The sequence below is a fragment of the Crocodylus siamensis genome, chromosome 4 (assembly GCF_052110815.1).
Source record: "Crocodylus siamensis isolate JL-2025a chromosome 4, ASM5211081v1, whole genome shotgun sequence".
Taxonomy (NCBI): Eukaryota; Metazoa; Chordata; order Crocodylia; family Crocodylidae; genus Crocodylus; species Crocodylus siamensis.
In genome coordinates, this window is record NC_143398.1 from 213,517,498 (window position 1) to 213,536,878 (window position 19,381).

At 46.5% G+C, this 19,381-nt stretch overlaps 1 protein-coding gene across 1 annotated transcript in view; it reads left to right on the plus strand.

Moving 5' to 3' along the window:
- Positions 1–5,411: 5,411 nt before the first annotated feature.
- PLA2R1 (phospholipase A2 receptor 1) overlaps positions 5,412–19,381 on the plus strand; it is an 87,529-nt gene continuing 73,559 nt past the window's right edge. Inside the window, exons 1-3 of the mRNA XM_090045631.1 lie at positions 5,412–5,709; positions 14,115–14,498; positions 18,564–18,731. Coding sequence (XP_089901757.1) covers positions 5,595–5,709; positions 14,115–14,498; positions 18,564–18,731 — 667 coding nt within the window. The 5' untranslated portion in view covers positions 5,412–5,594. The remainder of the gene's footprint in view (positions 5,710–14,114; positions 14,499–18,563; positions 18,732–19,381) is intronic.

Below are 19,381 nucleotides of genomic sequence, written 5' to 3' on the forward strand. Positions count from 1 at the left end.
GAGCCACTGGCGGGAATATTTGAACGCTCGTGGCGCACGGGTCAAGTCCCGGAGGACTGGAAAAGGGCCAATGTGGTTCCCATTTTCAAGAAGGGGAGGAAGGAGGACCCGGGTAACTATAGGCCAGTCAGTCTCACCTCCACCCTTGGCAAAATCTTTGAGAAAATCATCAAGGCTCACATTTGTGAGAGCCCGGCAGGACAAATTATGCTGAGGGGAAACCAGCACGGGTTCGTGGCAGGTAGATCGTGCCTGACCAATCTAGTCTCTTTTTATGACCAGGTCACAAAACGCCTCGACGCAGGAGGAGGGGTGGATGTCGTATACTTGGACTTCAGGAAGGCCTTTGACACGGTATCCCACCCCATACTGGTGAACAAGTTAAGGGGCTGTGACTTGGATGACTGCACAGTCCGGTGGGTGGAGAATTGGCTGGAGGGTCGCACCCAGAGAGTTGTGGTGGATGGGTCGGTTTCGACCTGGAAGAGTGTGGGCAGTGGGGTCCCGCAGGGCTCGGTGCTTGGACCGATACTCTTTAATGTCTTCATCAGCGACTTGGACGAGGGGGTGAAATGTACTCTGTCCAAGTTTGCAGATGACACTAAGCTATGGGGCGAAGTGGACATGCCGGAGGGCAGGGAACAGCTGCAAGCAGACCTGGACAGGTTAGACAAGTGGGCAGAAAACAACAGAATGCAGTTCAACAAGGAGAAATGCAAAGTGCTGCATCTAGGGAGGAAAAATGTCCAGCACACCTACAGCCTAGGAAATGACCTGCTGGGTGGCACGGAAGTGGAAAGGAATCTTGGAGTCCTAGTAGACTCCAAGATGAACATGAGTCGGCAGTGTGATGAAACCATCAGAAAAGCCAATGGCACTTTATCGTGCATCAGCAGATGCATGACAAATAAGTCCAAGGAGGTGATACTTCCCCTCTATCGGGCGCTGGTCAGACCGCAGCTGGAGTACTGCGTGCAATTCTGGGCGCCGCACTTCAAGAAAGATGCGGATAACCTGGAGAGGGTCCAGAGAAGGGCCACTCGTATGGTTAAGGGCCTGCAGGCCAAGCCCTATGAGGAGAGATTAGAGAAACTGGACCTTTTCAGCCTCCGCAAGAGAAGGTTGAGAGGCGACCTGGTGGCTACCTATAAGTTCGTCAGGGGGGCACAGAAGGGAATTGGTGAGTATTTATTCACCAAGGCGCCCCCGGGGGTTACAAGAAATAATGGCCACAAGCTGGAGGAGAGCAGATTTAGAATAGATATTAGGAGGAACTTCTTCACAGTTCGAGTGGCCAAGCTCTGGAACGGGCTCCCAAGGGAGGTGGTGCTCTCCCCTACCCTGGGGGTATTCAAGAGAAGGTTGGATGTGTATCTAGCTGGGGTAATGTAGGCCCAGCACTCTTTCCTGCTTATGCAGGGGGTCGGACTCGATGATCTATTGAGGTCCCTTCCGACCCTAGCATCTATGAATCTATGAATCTATGAATCTATATGATACTGCAGCCTCCTGTGCAGATATACCAAGTGAGGACAGAGTGTTAGGACAAACAGAAAAGTGTTGGGGTAGCTGTATGTAGAAAGGTTACTTGTCCGGGGGAGGATAGTAAGAGGTTACTCATATCTATGGTGTATGGTGATGCTAGAATTCGGGAACGTGAATGAGGGGTGGTAGTGAATATGTGTATGCAAAGGATCTTCTGAGGTGTAGGAGCATGTAGAGGGGCAAATGTTTCCAACCATCTCATTTGATTGCAGGTATAACAATATTTGATTTTTTTCTATTACATCTCCCCAGTATATGGGAGTACATGAGGGTCTGTTTTAATGGTTTATATCAGGGATGTCCAACCTTTTTGAATGTGGGGCTGGATCATGAACTTTTTATCACCCAGTGGGCTGGCAAGCCATATTCAAAGACCTCACATCACCCAACCCCCACCCCCAAAATGAAAGTACAGTGTTTACTTTTGTTTCCCATCACAGGACCTCAGGCCTCAGAAAACAGCTTGGAGGGTCGCATGGCAGCCCGTATGTCTGTATGTTGGACAAGCCTGGTTTATACTGTTGCCTGTTGTGATTAATAGGTAGCAATAGTGAAGTCTACAGGTGTCATCTTGGAATCTTTGGTACATCTCCCTTTCTAGGGTCAAAGCTCTGCTTGGAGTGGTCTTCAGGTCTTTAGCAGAAGTGATATTAGTGCTGGGAATGTCATGATAGAATGATTGCACGGTGATGGGGACAGAAGCTGAACAAAACTTGGCTGGTCTAGAGTTTGAGTAGGTGTCTGGAACCAAGTGGGTAAAGAAAGGTGGGATTTATATGGGTTGTTGAGGTTGTAGGGAAGACAAAGGATATAGTAAGAGGGTAGCAGGGAACTGTCAGATGGGCTGGATTGAGCTGGATGCTGGATTTGTGGGGTATCCAAGGGAGTACTGGGTCTACCAGGACCGAGAAACAGAGTTTATGAAGGTGTGCAGGATAATACAGGTGTGCAGCTGTACATCTGGGGTAGATCATAGGATCCTTAAAAAATAAGAGTTGGAAGGGACCTCACAAAATCATCAGGTATGGCCCCTTGCTCAAGGTAGGATCATCCCTAACTAAATCATCCCACCCAAGTGCCTGTGATGGGAGAACACAACCTACACCCCTGTGATGGGAGAAGTCATATTTGTGTCAGTGTCTGAAAAGAAATATGAGTGTAGTTCAGCTTTGTGAATGAGGAGAAAGCTGTGACATTTTAGAGTAGTGTTAAGAGCAGATTATCTGGAGGGGTGCTAACATATTGTTTTTGGGGTAGGGTAGTCTGTGACCAGTATTGAGTCTCATGAGTTTTTGAACTGTTTTCTCCTCCTGAATGTTGCATTTCTGCTTGGGTCCAGCAGAGGGGATAGCAAGGCAGTTGGCTGGGCTCCCTTCATTACATTACATTTAGCTCAGCTAAACGTGTGTTGTCTATATGTATTTAGGGCCACAAGAATAGGAGCAGAAGCTACTGTATAGAAAAAATGGGGATCTACTCTCCTGTTTTGCGATGGTTTGTGAGTGTAATGTCTGAGTGCTTAGCAATTAGAATTGAGGCCAGGATTTTCCAACATACTCCTCTCATATTTGAGGAATATATGTTACAGCCATGTTGGCCTCAGAAAGAGAGATAAACAAAGCTCTTGAGTCAGAGGCAACATGTTTTATTAGACCAACTAAACAGTAGCAAAAACATTACTTTCTTTGCAAGCTTTTGTGTACACACACCCTTCTTCAGGCTCATATTTGGACATTGGTCTAACGGCCAGCTTTCCAAAAATTGCTTGAACCCAAAGCTCTTTTGAAAATCTGGCCTAAGTTTTGCAGATGGAGTCTGTCTGAAAGTTCAAACCTTTCTGAAGAAGTTCTGGGTATTACTAGAGTGTTGCAACTATTCTCTTCCAAGCCAAACCCATCCTGAAACAGCTTAGTCCTTCAGTAGCTTTCATTTTCTTCTTGTTACTGTCACATTGTTCTTCTCTGCAAGCCATTTGTTTATCTTGATATGCAGAAAATATATTTATCTGCATTCATCTGCTGCTACCAATTTCTGATGTTTGTCCCTGTTCTTTCAAAGGCATATCACCATTCTGTGATTCCAGTCCATAACCTCCAACTTCCCCCTATCCTGTATCCTGCTGGAAAGATGATAATGAAAATGTACAGAATGAGAAAAAAAAAAGTTAGCAAATAAGAACAGTGATAAAAGGAAAGAAGGGAAGGATTTCAACAATGTTCCAACACAAACACGCTTGTGCACAGCAGAGCAAGAAAGAGAAGCACCTACAGAGATTAAAAACTATACCTTTAGATTAATTCTGGCCAACCAGTCTCTGTTTTGAGCTCAGAGATTCAGCTGTTCACTGTGCCTGCTCTATTTTTGTCTTCCATGGAGGAAACCCCCAAAGTGTCTGGACCTAAACCTATTTGGCTTGGCTTTAACACACACAAATTGTGTTTAACAAAAGGGCTGAGGTGTGCAACAAGAAAGGAGTAAATTATCCTTCCCCCTCCCCCAAGAGCATAAAGCCAGCTGAGTGAACTAGAACTGCTGACCTTGCTGAAAAACAGACTTCTGGACTGTGTGTGGTTTACTGTACTAGTGGGAAAATTTTACTTATTAAGCAGAACTTTTTGAGTTGCAAACAGGAATTGCTGTACCACATGCCTCTGCCTTGGGGCATCTTACTGGAGTTTTCCTGCTCTGCTCAGCACAGATGCACTCGGGCACAGAGGCACAAGTTTGGCAATCAAAAATTATGTGCTATTTTTTAGGATTAGAAGTCATGCTCATGGGTCTCTCTTGCAGTATCATGGTAAGGAAGTTTGGATCCCAGGGCAAAGCTTGCAGCAGCAGCCCACCCTCACCCCTCGTACAGATCTGGGGTCACATGTGTCCCCCCCTCCGCCCCATGCTTGCCCGGAAGTGTATGGGCGGGCTGCCCTCCCCCTATCCCCGCATGCCCCCAAACAAGCCGCTCACAGCTCTGTCCTACACCCTGCCCCATCTGGGCAGCACCTATTGGAGCCCTTTCACTTCAGCACTCAGGGTGGCCACCCTGCTTGCCCCCTGGCTATGGCACTTCTCTCTTGATATGTCTGCAAATTTGGGAACTCTCCCTTTTGTCATCTGCACCTTTGGTCAGTCAGGCAGGTGGGCACCACACTGCTGCAGACCCCATGTGAGCCCATCTCTGGCTGGCTCTCACTTAGGCTGATGCAGCCATGGAAAACTGTACTATTTTAAGAACGATCCTTTGCTGAGCTCCCTGGTAGAAGCCCGGCACCATTAGACACCTGTTTAGGCAAACTGTTAATCCTGTCCCTGTAAATCAGGGGTGGGCAAAATGCAGTCTGGGGGCTGGATGCAGCCGGCCAGGCCATCCTATCCAGCCCATGAGGCCCCTAAAAAGTTTAGAAAATTAATATTTATCTGCCCTAGGCTGCCTGTCATGCGGCCCTTAATGGCTTGCCAAAACTCAGGAAGCGACCCTCTGCCCAAAATAGTCGCCCGCCCCTGCTCTAAATAGTTCCCTTTAAATGCCCACTTCCCCTTTCAGGTTACCTTCCTTAAACAGAGCCTCTTTCCCCATTCTCCACAGAGCGGCCCCATATGACCTCCCTCGGTCCTAACACTTCTGCCCAGGCTGGAGACACCTCGGGCAAAGCGCTGTGTGGACAGATATCTAACTTTACTCCCAAGCGCAAGGCACGTGGTGGGGCCGCGGAGCTGCCGCAGCGAGTGTGCGGTGAGGAGTTTCAGCCTTCTGCCCCCCAGCAGGCTCCTCTTGACCCTCCCAAGCTGCAGACGACGGGCTTGGGGGGATTTCCCATCTCCTCCCTCTTATCTGGCAGGGGCCGGCTGGGTGGGTGCCGCATGCCCCTCCTCTAGGCGAGAGCAAACTACCAGGGCGCGGCGGCTCCAGTCCCCTCCCTGCGGCGGGAGCGGGTGGAGGTGGCCGTGGCCGGGGGGGCGCTCCGTCCGGGCGGCAGGGGGGACAGCTGCGCTGCCAGCCTCGCCCCGGCCCGGCCCCTTCGCCTCCGCGGACGAGGCTGTCACGAGCAGACATGCTGCGCGGGCCGCTCCCGCTCGCGCTCCTGGCTTGCTCCGCGCTGCTGCTTCGCTGCGCTGCGGCCGAGGCCGGCGCGGCTCTGAGCCGGGACCCTGCGCCCTCCTTGCAGAGTAAGTGAAGCAATGAGGCGCGGCGCGACGGGGCGGAGCCGCCAGCCCCGCGCTTCTCCGGGCCGCCCGGGGAACCGCTCCCCGGCCCGGGCCCCTCTGCTCTGCCTGCGGCGGGGCTGGCAGCCCGGGCAAACTTTCCCTGTCCCTCCAGGCCTTTGGGGACGGGGAAAGGCCTCTCCCCGTCTCTTCTGCCTTTGGGAAGGCAGCTACAGGCTCCTGTTTGCAGCCCGCCAACCTCCTCTGCCGGCGGAGAGAGGCGGGAGCGCTCTGGGGTTCGTGCCTCCGCCCGCTGCAGGGGTGCCGCGGGCTCCTGGTGCGAGCGGGAGGGGGCCCCTCTTCCCTTTTACTGGGGGGGAGGGGGAGGTGATAGACATGTGGAAAGCTTTACACATTTCAGGTGACAGCCGCCTTCCCGAGGGGACCAGGGCCCTCGCGTACTCAGCACCTCTGGCACCAGGTCAGACAGTGCCCTCCCTCCCCCAGCAGCCTGGGCTGCTCCTCACGGGCGACTTCCCGGACTGGGAGGAGCGAAACCACGTCCCCTCTATGCTGGGGGCAAACTCTGCTGAATGACGGTGTTCATTTGGCAGCAGGCGGTGGTGCTGCTTGAACCCCACTTCTGATCCGGGAGGTAGCCTGTCAGGGTGGGTACTTCTGCCTCGCACAGTGAGTTTGCTAGGCAGACATGCCTTTAGGTACCTTTCCAGTGACCTGGAAAAACTTCTCTGTCTTCTGGGCTTACAAGGGAATTGTGGGAATTATTGGCACTTGAGTTACTTAACTCTGCCCTTCCTGCAAAACGGGTAGGACATGAGCAGGGGTGAAAGCCTCATTCAGAGTTTAGCTTGGCCTCTAGGGTTGGGCAGCCCCAGTAGTACTTGGGTCAGCAGTTTTTGTGTGTGTAGGTGGTTAGAGATAATAGCTGGGTAAGTGTTTATGTTAACTTGTAGTGAAGACAGCACAGCGAAGATAAATTCTCTGCTGCCACCACCACCTCGCTGGCTGTTTTCTGCCAGTTTCCTCCTATTCTGGAAGGAGACTGTAGGCCACTGCTCTCTTTCCCACTTGTGAAAGAAAAGTGAAGTTCTCCTTATACCCAGCAGTTCCTGGCTAATTTTCAATCAGCTGTTGATGAGACTGAAACTCCCTTATTACCAGCAGGAATAGTTTTCTAATGAAAAGTTTTAGGGAACTAAAATACCTTTTTTGTGTCTTACCACACATCTTATAATATTATTAATAGTGCTGAATATTATGAAGAGGAACTTTGAGTGCTGGCTGAACAGCTGGCCTGAACAGTAGTTTCTTCAAGCTGCCCAAATTGAGATTCCTTCCTTATGCAGTTTTTTTTTGCCTCAGTTTTCCTTGTAAAAGACATCATTAGTTTTATCCACCATGAGATACTTCTGTACTGGCTCGTTCCCATCACTTAGTCTGAGTGAAGAAATTGCAGTTCTACATTTGATGATGATACCTTTTCCAGTTCACCCTATGCAGGTAGTTTTTTATCCCAGTGATAGCATAGATCCATGTCCATGATGATGAAGGGAACAGTATTGCTATTGGTATCATTCCTAAATATCTTCCTAGAAATTTTGGATGGAGCCAAATGTGATTCTGTAAATATGTACTTCAGGTAAGGTAACTTGCCCGTTTTTAGTAACTATCTACGATGATTCTTAAGTAACAGTCTTAATGGTAAAGAAAGTTGAAATGTTCTACAATTCTCTGAAAAAAGACTTCTTTTTAGAGGTGCACTGATATAGTGGCATATAAGATCGGCACCAATAAAAGGAAAATTGACATTATTGGCAGCCAGCTTTTTTGACCAGTATAGCCGATAATGTCACCAATAAATGCTGTATACACGCATGCAGCCACAGCATGCACATGGCCACGAATGCAGCCTGGCAGCTTAGAGACCAGTGTCCAGCCAGTAAGTCTGTGGGGCAGTAGGGGCATGGGGAGGACAGATCAAGGCACCCACAGTGAGGGAGGGAGTAGGCCAGAGCTGCAGGTGGCACATTCAGGGGGCACAGGAGGGATGGGTGGGGGGGCAGCTCCCCGCCACTGTGTGCACCCCCAGGGGAGGTATTGGCAGCATGTAACCCCCCAGATTTGTGCATTGGGTGAGGGTGAGCTGCCTTCTGTGGGCTTGGGGGCAGGGGCTGTGCTGGCCTCTTGCTGGTGGGGTGGAGGGTGGGCTGGGTCTGCGCTTGGGGCAGGCAGGGGCAGGGTGGGGTACCAGTGCTGGGAGAGTTTGCTATGGAGAGGAGCCTACGATGAATTTTGGGTTGGCCATAGCCCATCGTATAGCTCCCAGCGCTGCCACCACTTAACCCAAGCACACTCCTAATCCCGGCCTCCTTGCCAAGAAGAGACTGGTGCAGCCCCTGGCCTGCAGTGGGCAGCTTGCCCTTGCTCTGTACCCAAATCTGGGGTGGGCACATACCCCCATGCGTCTCCCAGGGGTGTGCTCAGCGGCAGGGAGCCATCCCTCCTCCCCACCCTCTGCGTCCTGTGGACAAGCCCTCTGCAGCTCCATCCTGCTCCTGGTGGGGTTGCATTCACTGCCCTGGTTGGCAGCACCTGCCCCTGCCCCTGCCCCACTCCCTCCCTCTCTCACCATGAGGGGCCTCATTCTGTCCCCCCCTTCCTCCCCACCATGTTTCTTCACTCCCCACCATGTTTCTTCACTCCACAGACTTACTGGCTGGACACTGCTCTCCAAGCTGCTGGGCTACACTCCTGTAATTCGGCTATCAGATTGGTATCAGCTGGTATGGCTGGTTAATAATTGGTATCAGTCAAGAATATCTTTATCGGTGCACGCCTACTTCTTTTAGAAGGTGGCTACATGGGAGTCACTATGGACTGTGGATAGTTTTGGAAGCAGTTTGGGACTTGCCTACTGGGACCTTTTTCTGAGTCAAAAGAATTCCCTGTTTTAAAGCTCAATAATCTTTTTCGCCCCCTAGCGTGGCTTTACTATGTTCATAAAATGCTCCACCATTTTGGTCAAAGTTGCTTTTGCACTTTGCAGGATGGGAGTCACATGCAGGGTGTGTTTACACATGCATTTATGCTGACTTAAATTTACTGTGCAGCAAGTTACTGTGCAATAAGCAGGAATAGGCCGGCATCTACATGAGCAGTGTTAAAGAACATTAATGCTGTGTATAGACTGACGTGGGACTTAAGTTAGTCCCAACTGTAGCTGTATTGCAATAAAGTGATGCCAAGGACAGCATATCCCAGATTACAAGGCCTAAAGGCAGAGGCCATTCTGGTGATATGGCCCACAGTTTTGGATTTTGTAAGAAGAACCAGGCCAGCACCTAATCTTAAACTAACTTCATTATGCAAGTTGGCTAGACCTGAGAGCAAGGGTGAATGGAGGAACCTGAATAACATGTCTGATTCTCTAGATTAGCCCAGAAAAGTGCAGGACTAGGACAAATTATTTCAGGAGTAGGTAGAGGGGCGTGGTCAGGATAAGAGCCTTGGTCTGAGGCTACGCTGAAGGTGACAGATATGTGGTAGTTGACAGCCAATTGGATAATGCAGGATGAAATATCTTATCTGAGAGCAACTGCATAACAGCAGTTTCAAATATGCCTGTTGCCCAAGAGGGTTGACCTAAACCAGTATAAGCCAGGGGTAACAGATAGCTAGCAGGTAGATAGATAGCGAAGAAGAGTACTGCAAACACAACTTACTCAAGATTTGTGCTGTTTCTTGTGTCTTCCTATGGGTTATACGGTATTTAACTGCCAGAGCGTGGTCTTATGTCCAGCCTGGCTGATGCACTCTTTCCAAAGCCTCTAGCCCTGAGAACTTAGCATCAGTTATGATCAGACAGTTTGCTAATAGCCACCCATTGATGATTGATTTGTGTAGGATGGTCTGGATAGGGATGATTCTGCCTCAGGCAGGGAGTTGGACTATATGACCTGTAGAGGTCCCTTTCAGCCCTTCTCTAGCATTCCGTGATAATTTTGCTCAGTGTATTCTCTGCTTAGGTAAATTGAATCTTCTTTTCTCCAGTGGGAAGGACAGCCTGCAAAAAAGGAATCTGGTTGTATTTTCCTTGCTTCTTTGCCCTGGCCCTATTAGTAGGAACATCTCACATTGGTGGTACTCAGCCTCCAGCCTCTGAACTAAATGTGGCCTGCGGAGCCTGTTATTTAGACTGAGGACTCCCCATAGGTCTGGATATTTGGCAGCAGTGAGCAGTAGCAATTAACACTGCTACTGGTACCCTGCCTTCATGTTTTCAAGAACCCTGGGCAAGATGATAATGGCTGTGTGCACCAGATGGGGTTGGAGCATAGGCCTGGGGCAGTGAGCCTGATCTGACGCACAGGGCCGGGGCTAAGGTGGTGGATTCAATCCAGTGCTTACAGGGCTGGGGTTGGGGCTGGCGCACACATGGGGCCAGGGTGGGGGAAGTTGGCTTCCTTGCATAGGATCTGGCTTGTGCACAGCGTCTGACCCATGCCCACTCCTCTCCTCTGAGCCTACAGCCCAGAAGGGTCAGGTACCACTGGTTTATATTAGTATGGCAAGAGTCTAGCAGGCTTCCCTCCCCTCTCTTCTCCAGCACAAATAGTAAAATGTTTACTCACTGAACCTATGTACTAATATAAAATTCTTACATTACAGGTGTCCTTCATGTAATTCAAGTAGAAGTATGTTCTACACTATACATATATGAAGCACATGCCCATTCTGCACCCTTGACATGTATACCGATAGCCTTTAGGAAAAGGGTAACATCTATTTGAGAAAATGTTTAGGGTGCTGGAAAATGACAGTACCTCCATTTTCCCTGTAGTTGGATAAAAACAGTTATGCAGGTTTACTTGCCCAAAATTGTTGTATAGTTTTGTGTTAGTGGTGGAAGAAGTACTTTTTATGTATAAGTTGCATGTCTGTTTGAAAATATTATCACTTTAGGACTCTTCACAATTGATTATAAGCCAGGGGTAACAGATAGCTAGCAGGTAGATAGATAGTGAAGAAGAGTACTGCAAACACAACTTACTCAAGATTTGTGCTGTTTCTTGTGTCTTCCTATGGGTTATACGGTATTTAACTGCCAGAGCGTGGTCTTATGTCCAGCCTGGCTGATGCACTCTTTCCAAAGCCTCTAGCCCTGAGAACTTAGCATCAGTTATGATCAGACAGTTTGCTAATAGCCACCCATTGATGATTGATTTGTATAGGATGGTCTGGATAGGGATGATTCTACCTCAGGCAGGGAGTTGGACTATATGACCTGTAGAGGTCCCTTTCAGCCCTTCTCTAGCATTCCCCTGGCTTATACTGGTTTATACTCACTGCTGTAAGGAAAGCCTACAAAGGATGGAGGACGGGATTCACCTCCAAGGAGGATTACTCCGCGCTGGTCCGGTCCTGCAGGGACCAAACCAGGAAAGCCAAGGCTGCAACTGAACTCCAACTAGCTTCAGGCATCAAGGACAACAAAAAGTCCTTTTTCAGATATGAGGGGAGCCGGAGGAAAAGCAAGGGCAGTGTTGGACCCCTGCTAAACCAGATGGGGCAACTGACAACTGACGCCCAGGAAAAAGCCAACCTATTAAATAGGTACTTTGCGTCAGTCGTTCATCAGTCACACGGGATGCCCATGCCTGCTATGGGACAGGGAAATCTGGGTGAGGGGGATCCCCTACCCTCCATCAATGCTAACCTCGTCAAGGAACACCTTGAGAAGCTAGATACCTTCAAGTCAGCTGGCCCTGACAATCTGCACCCCAGGGTACTCAAGGAGCTGGCGAGTGTCATAGTCCAGCCCCTGGCACGGATCTTTGAAAACTCCTGGCGCTCTGGTGTAATGCCCGAAGACTGGAAGACGGCCAATGTGGTGCCGATCTTCAAGAAAGGGAGGAGAGTGGATCTGGCTAACTACAGGCCCATTAGCCTGACTTCTATCCTGGGGAAGATCCTAGAAAAGTTTATTAAGGAGGCCATCCTTGAGGGACTGGCCCAGGCTAACATTCTAAGGGATAGCCAGCACGGGTTTGTTGCGGGTAGGTCTTGTTTGACCAATCTCATTTCCTTCTATGACCAGGTGACCTATCACCTGGACAAGGGAGAAGAGATTGATGTCATATATCTTGACTTCAAAAAGCCTTTGATCTGGTATCCCATGATCACCTCTTGGCCAAACTGCCCAGTTGTGGCCTTGGCTCCACCATGATCCGCTGGCTGGGAAATTGGCTTCGTGGTCAGACCCAGAGGGTTGTGAGTGATGGCAGTCACTCATCATGGTGCCCTGTGACCAGTGGGGTCCCTCAAGGCTCTGTCCTTGGACCCATACTGTTCAACATCTTCATTAACGATGTGGACATTGGAGTCAGGAGTGGACTGGCCAAGTTCGCCGATGACACCAAACTTTGGGGCAAAGCATCCACGCCAGAAGACAGGCGGGTGATCCAGGCTGACCTAGACAAGCTCAGCAAATGGGCAGACGAGAACCTCATGGTGTTTAACACCAATAAATGCAAGGTTCTCCACCTTGGGAGGAAAAACCTGCAGCACCCTTATAGGCTTGGCAGTGCTACGTTGGTTAGCACTACAGAAGAAAGAGACTTGGGGGTCATCATTGACCACAAGATGAACATGAGCCTGCAATGCAATGCTGCGGCTAGTAAAGCGACCAAAATGCTGGCGTGCATCCATAGATGCTTCTCGAGCAAATCCCGGGACATCATTCTCCCCTTGTACTCGGCCTTGGTGAGGCCGCAGCTGGAGTACTGCGTCCAGTTTTGGGCTCCACAATTCAAAAAGGATGTGGAGAAGCTTGAGAGAGTCCAGAGGAGAGCCACACGCATGATCAGAGGTCAGGAAAACAGATCTTACGATGACAGGCTGAGAGCCACGGGACTCTTTAGCCTGGAAAAGCGCAGGCTCAGGGGTGATCTGATGGCCACCTATAAGTTTATCAGGGGTGAACACCAGGATCTGGGGGAACGTCTGTTCACCAGAGCACCCCAAGGGATGACGAGGTCGAATGGTCACAAACTCCTGCAAGACCGTTTCAGGCTGGACATAAGGAAGAATTTCTTTACTGTCCGAGCCCCCAAGGTCTGGAACAGTCTGCCAGCGGAGGTGGTTCAAGCACCTACATTGAACACCTTCAAGAGTAAATTGGATGCTTATCTTGCTGGGATCCTACGACCCCAGCTGACTTCCTGCCCTTTGGGCAGGGGGCTGGACTCGATGATCTCCCGAGGTCCCTTCCAGCCCTAATGTCTATGAAATCTATGAAATCTATAAGTGACAGTATGTGAACACGTGTGCATACAACATCATCAGATCCTTATCTCCATTTTGTTTTAAATGTTAAATTATACAGATTAACTTCTTGATAGGGAATAAATAAAAAGTGTTAAAGAACTCAATTTTATTATTGCAGGAACTCCCTGGTTCAATTTAACTCTAGTAACTGCAGTGTAGAAGATAATAGCTCAGCTATTCTATTTCTCCGTGTTTTGCAACTTCTCAGTTAACTCCCTATGTAGAGCTTGATTATGCAAGTAATGTTCTGAGATAAACATTTGGTTCTAAAATGGTAAAATGAATTTCTATGTGATCACAGTCTTAAAAACCTATGAAGTCTGGAATATCCACAAGTTCAGACATAGTTGATAATTATGCATTCAGCAGTTTAAGGGTAATGCAATTCATGAGCATCAGCCCCAATAACTGAAATATCAGCATTTTACATCCCATTTATAAAACTGGACATGTTTTCCTCTTGGATGACAGCAGAGAAGGAAGAATACTTATATGTGAGACTGATACCTTCACCCACATTTTTCTTTTAATCTTAACTTCTCCTGTTCTTTCCATACAAGAATTCTCTTTTAGCATATAACATTCCTTTCAACATACCCTTACTGTAACATTTTAAATCTTGCTTCTATATTTAATGTTTCACTGTGACCAGGATTTTCAAATAATAATCTTGGGTGCCTCAGTTGGTATCCACTTGAGAATACATGAAAGGGGCCTTCTTCTAAAAAATCCTGTTTTAAAGCATCTTTCTTGGTCACCAGAAATCACTCATTGCTTTTTTGAAAGTCTTGGCCTGTATATTTAAAATTTTATTTTATATAAGAATTCTACTTTGGGATGTTTTGGCAAAAGAGTTCAGAAATGTCACGTGTAGGGCGTTTTTTGTATTTGGTTATGAAGCATGGCTAAGCATTTTTTATAAATATACCTCCACAAATTTAGAACAGTGTTGTCTCTGAATTGCCAGTGATTTTAATACTATTTTGAAGGTTAATTTTGCAGTTAATAGTTTTAATTCAGTTGGCCCAACTTAAGGCCATGGCTCTGCAAAATTTACATGGAACTTTTTTCCCCTCCCCCAGATAAAGGAATATTTATTATCCAAAGTGAAGACTACAACCTTTGCATTAAAGCAGATACATCCAGACTTGTTCTTGAAGACTGCAATCAACGTTCCAACTATATGTTGTGGAAATGGGTCTCTAATCGTCATCTTTACAACATAGGCACAAGCACTTGCCTAGGACTCAACATTAGTAAGCAAGAGCAACCATTAAGTATGTTTGAATGTGATTCTACTCAGCATTCGTTATGGTGGAACTGTAATGGAAAGTTGGTGGTTGGTGCATCACAGTACCATTTATCTGCTGAAAATGGCAATCATATTGTGGCAAAAAGAATGTCTAACCATAAGTGGAAGCAGTACATGTCCAATGATGAAGATATCTGTGAGCGCCCGTTTGAAGGTAAAAAATAAAACTGAACTCCTATTCACCTTCTCATTAGAATTTTGTAGGGTTTCTCTGAGACATATAATTTATTAATACATGATCATTTGTAACTGATTGGTATGGCAATGCCATGGTGCAGGTATTTTTATCTATAGTATTATATAGCGGTAAAAGCTGAAGCTGGATACCAGTACTGCCAATTCTACACTCTGAAGAATTGCCAGAAGAACTACAAACACCCCATAAGATCTGATTAAAAATTAGTGGATTTTAAAGCAAACTGTGTGCTCTGATTTAGTGCTGTTTGCAAAATTATTCACATAACCCATCTTCCCCTCATAAGTATGTGCACAGGTGGTGCAGAACAAGGGTGCTCAACCTGCAGGCCAGATAGATCTGTCCTGCAGGGCTGTCATCTGGTCCACAGGGCTCCCCACAGGTCTGGAAATTTGGCAGTAGGGGAGTGCTCCCCTGCTGCTAAAACTCTGGATCCATGGGGATCTCTGGGCCCTGTATTTTGGATTGGGCACCAAATCCCAGCACACAGGACCAGATGGGAGAGTGCTGGGCCCCAGGGCCCAGGCACAGTGTGTGTGTGGGGGGGGGGGGGCAGAAGGGAATGGCGCTTGATTCTTGGGACTCAATCCCAATGTGTGGGGAGTGGGAAGGGACTATGCTGGGCCACAGAGCCTATCTAGCCCCCAGATGGGCCCCACATCACTCATCTGGCTTCAGGGCCAAAAGCTAGAATATAAAGCCAGCCTCAAGCAAAAACAAAATGCATGTGTGCATATACTGAAGAGTAGCTTCTCTGCCTTCCATCAGGCACAGGTTCCATATTTCTCCTTGTTTTCTTTTATCTACTTAAAGTTTTCTTTAATTATTTAAAATGTAAGCAGTTCCAGTGGTACTTTCTGGTGTCCTAGCAGGGTATAGCAGCTCCTTTCTCCCCAGGCTAGGCCTGGCAAGCTGCCACAGCCTGTACAGTCCCCCAGAAACTACAGCTGCTTTAATCACCCTTCCTTACTAGACTTACTCCACTGCAGTGGCAGGAAGGGTAAAACCACTGTTGCTGTGTTGTAAGCTATAAGGTGGCCCCACTATGCTGTGCCTGCTCAAAGTGCAAGGGCACATGGGAACTACTATCTGCTCTGCACGAGTAAAGCAGTCAAAGAAAGAACTGTAGACAAGAGAGACAAATTCACAATCAATTCGTTTGTTTTGAAGTATGTCAGTAGTCTCTAAAATCATCCATAAATCATGTATTGACAACAGTGGGAAGTGGATTCTGAGCACTGGGAACTTTGGATCATGGAGACCAGAATTTAGGTTCAGCCTATTGTGAAAATAAGAGCTAAGAGCAAATTTCAGGACCCAGGCCCAGATTTCAAACACCTCTGCAGTTCAGGTGTAATATATGCCAGAGCCCCTTCAGACATCCAGATATCTTAACAATGTTTTTACAAAGACCTTCAGGGCAAAGAGATAAAACTGTCTGTCGCAGTTCATAGTAAACTACCTTTGACCCCCTTGCTCAGTTTCTTTGAACACTCAAGTGACTGGCCAGTGTTTGTTGTTGCTCTCAGTGGAACTCCCTGATTCACCCAGTGTTTTGACTAGAACCCAACTTCCAGAACTGCAGCTTAACAATGATGTTTTCTAAGCAGGCCTATTGGGCCTGACCATTGCCATAGTCTTACTTTTGGGAGATATTAATTAGTGTGAAATACTGTGACCAAGGACCGCTTGTTCAGGATATATTTCTTTATCCATTGAAACAGCCATCAGATGGAAAAAGGTTTAAAAAACAAACAAAGACCTATACACATTTATCTTGCTTAAGTTTAATATTCTTCTCAAGATTTTAATAGGTCCAAATTATCCTTTACACAAGGATTTGTATGGGATTGGTTTGTATACAGATGATCCTGCTTCAGGCAGGGTTTTGGATAACATGACTTCCAGAAGTCCTTTCTAACCCTATTTTCTATGATCCTATGATGCCTGATACCCTGACATTTTTTAAAAGACAGTTAGTGTCAGCCCAGCAACTACCGCCTTCTTGTGACTGTCAACTGTTTTCAGGGCTTGTCCTTTAACTTCTCTTAAGTTCTTTGTTTCACTGGATTGTCCCCTACCCTCTGTGCTATCCAGCAACTGTTGATCAGAAAACAGTGGATAAACATTCCAACCTGTTCTGTTTAGGTCTTGATGACTAAGATATCTGCAGCCATTGATTCTTGGTCCCAGCAGATGTGCTAAAAAATGTTTAGGGCTAAATTAATTATTTGCACTTACATAGCAAACTGCATAATTAAATAGACAAAGGAGCATATAACACTAACAAATATCAGTATCTTCCATATTTTTCATGCTGCCCGTTAGTTTCAGCAGGCTTTAAAAGAGACGTATAGTTAATTAATTTCTTTTACTATTATTGGGACATTAGCAATGGGAAAATCTGGAGAACACTGTGCATGGTGTGCCTATTTTGTAGATGGAGGATCTTTTTTAACAAACATTGGGTGCCTATACACAATTAATTGAGTCTGCTCCTCATTCTACTTAGAACTGCATCACCGCAGCATCACATGTATAAGCCCCCACAGGTTTAAAAATAGCTGCTGGGGCACCTTAACTAAATCTTGTCAGATGAGCTTTAGTTAAAGCATCCTGTGGCTATGTTTAAATGTGCAAGGACTTAACACACATGATGCTGTGGTGTTTTAATTAGAGCAGCTCTCCAGGAACCACTCTAATTAACACCCCCACCCCGCAACTACCCCCAAACACGTGTATAGGCACCCATTAGTTTTACTCGAAGCATGACTGTGATGCTTTAGAAAGAAGATTCTCCTTTACTGGTTTAGGTGCTAGAAATTAAATTGATTGATCTATTGAAGTAAAGTAAAAAATCTTTCCAGCTTTCAGATCTACTTAGCCTTGTTTGTTATGCTAAATATATTTGGAAAAATATCTTGGCTGTTTTGTAAAAACATTAATTGTGATGATAGTGAAATCAAATAACACAGGTTACTTTTTCCCCCAAGTCAAAATGTATAAAACATTTTAGTTTTACATTATGCATTACAATTCTAGTAGGAAGAAGTATAAAAGAGAAATAGCAGAGGAAAGAATACAAAAGATCAAAAAGTCATAAAAATTGTTGAGGGTTATGTTATATTGCTTGTTTGCTATTGAATAGATGCAAATAACAATATGCTAATTAAAACCTGACAGTCTGACAGTACTTACACACATGAAGACATTTGGCTGAGCAAGAGCTGCATTTGTACATGCAACTGAATAATTAAAACGTACCTATTTTATGTGTAATTACTGCACATTTTTATGCATATTACCTCACGTGAGTGAATTTTTGTAGTAAATTAAAGCCTTAAGTTTTGAAAAATTAAACGGGGTGCATCTACATGTGCCATTAAGGCAATGTGGTAAACTCCAGCATAGTTTGCACTGGAGTCCACTGTTCCTGGGCATAGCCCCTGCACATGCAGCCAGGACCACAGCAGCTTGAGCCAGGGCAGAGCAGCTCTGGCTGGGAGCAGGCTTGGGGGTTCAGCCCCAGGCTCTGGGTGGTGGTGTTGAACAGTGGAGCATCTAGTTGGGGCACAAAACTGTGTATCCATGTAACTGACCACCCAAGTCTGCTGCCAGCCTGGGGCTGCTCTGCACCAGCTCAAACTGCTGTGTTCCCAGTCACTGTCTACATGTACGTTTCTGCACAGTAAATGACTCCGTCGTAAGATTGTAATATCTCCAACAGTACTGTCTTATGGTGGAGTTAATTTACTGCACTGTAATACTGGCATACATGTACATGGTGATGCTTTACTGAGGAGCTAATTATTCAACTCCACAGTAAAGCACACGTGTAGATGCACCCACAGTTTAGCTAACTAGACATTTTAAATAATAATTTAATACATAGTACCCTAACCATAATTTTAGTATTGCTGTGATATCAAATATAAGTGCATAACTAATATTTGACTGACAACATTTATTTCTACCATTATTAATATGGTAATTTCTACTATTATCCCCTGTGTTATATTACAGAAACATATACCCTGATGGGAAATTCTCTTGGTCTTCCTTGCATTTTTCCATTTCAGTACAACAAGAAGTGGTATTATGAATGTACCAGGGATGGAAGGGAATTTCACTGGTGTGCCACCACAAGTCGGTATGAACGAGATGAAAAATGGGGGTTTTGCGCAAATTTTGGTATGTGCCACATTTGTTCTCTTTGTTTTATAACAACAAAAATGGGGAAAAAGGTATTGTCTGATCTTTATCCTAGTTGAGGGGGGTGAAGGTAACTGTGTACTGATTACAAGATCCCTCTCATTCTGCTGGTGTGGACATTCTTCAGACAACTGTACACTTTATCATAGTTCTTCATTCTTGCCCCTTTGATACTCAAAGTCTGGCCCTAAGAACAAACAAACAATAAAATGCTGACGTACAGTTTGCACATAATAGACCATACTCCTACCAGCCTGTTTCTCAACTCTCCAGAGATCATCTCCACAGCATGCAGGCAGAGGAGGTTAGCTTCTGAACAGAGACACTACTACTTTTGACTGAAGCATAGCTTGTAAACTGCTTTTAGTTCACGCTGTATCTTTAAATAGCCTCAGGATTAAACCTAAACTATGGAGAAACAACAATGAATTACAGGCAATTGTTTTTGAACCTGTGTAAGCATTTGGATGTCCAATTCCCATGAAATACTATAAATGCCAGTTGGTAAAGTATAAAATACCCACATGCTGACTGTTTTGACCTGCGAGGAGGTCAGGCAGCCTCTGTAGAAAATTTGGGGAGTGGCAGAAGGCAGTGACAGAAGGCTGCTCAGTCTCAACATGTAGGAG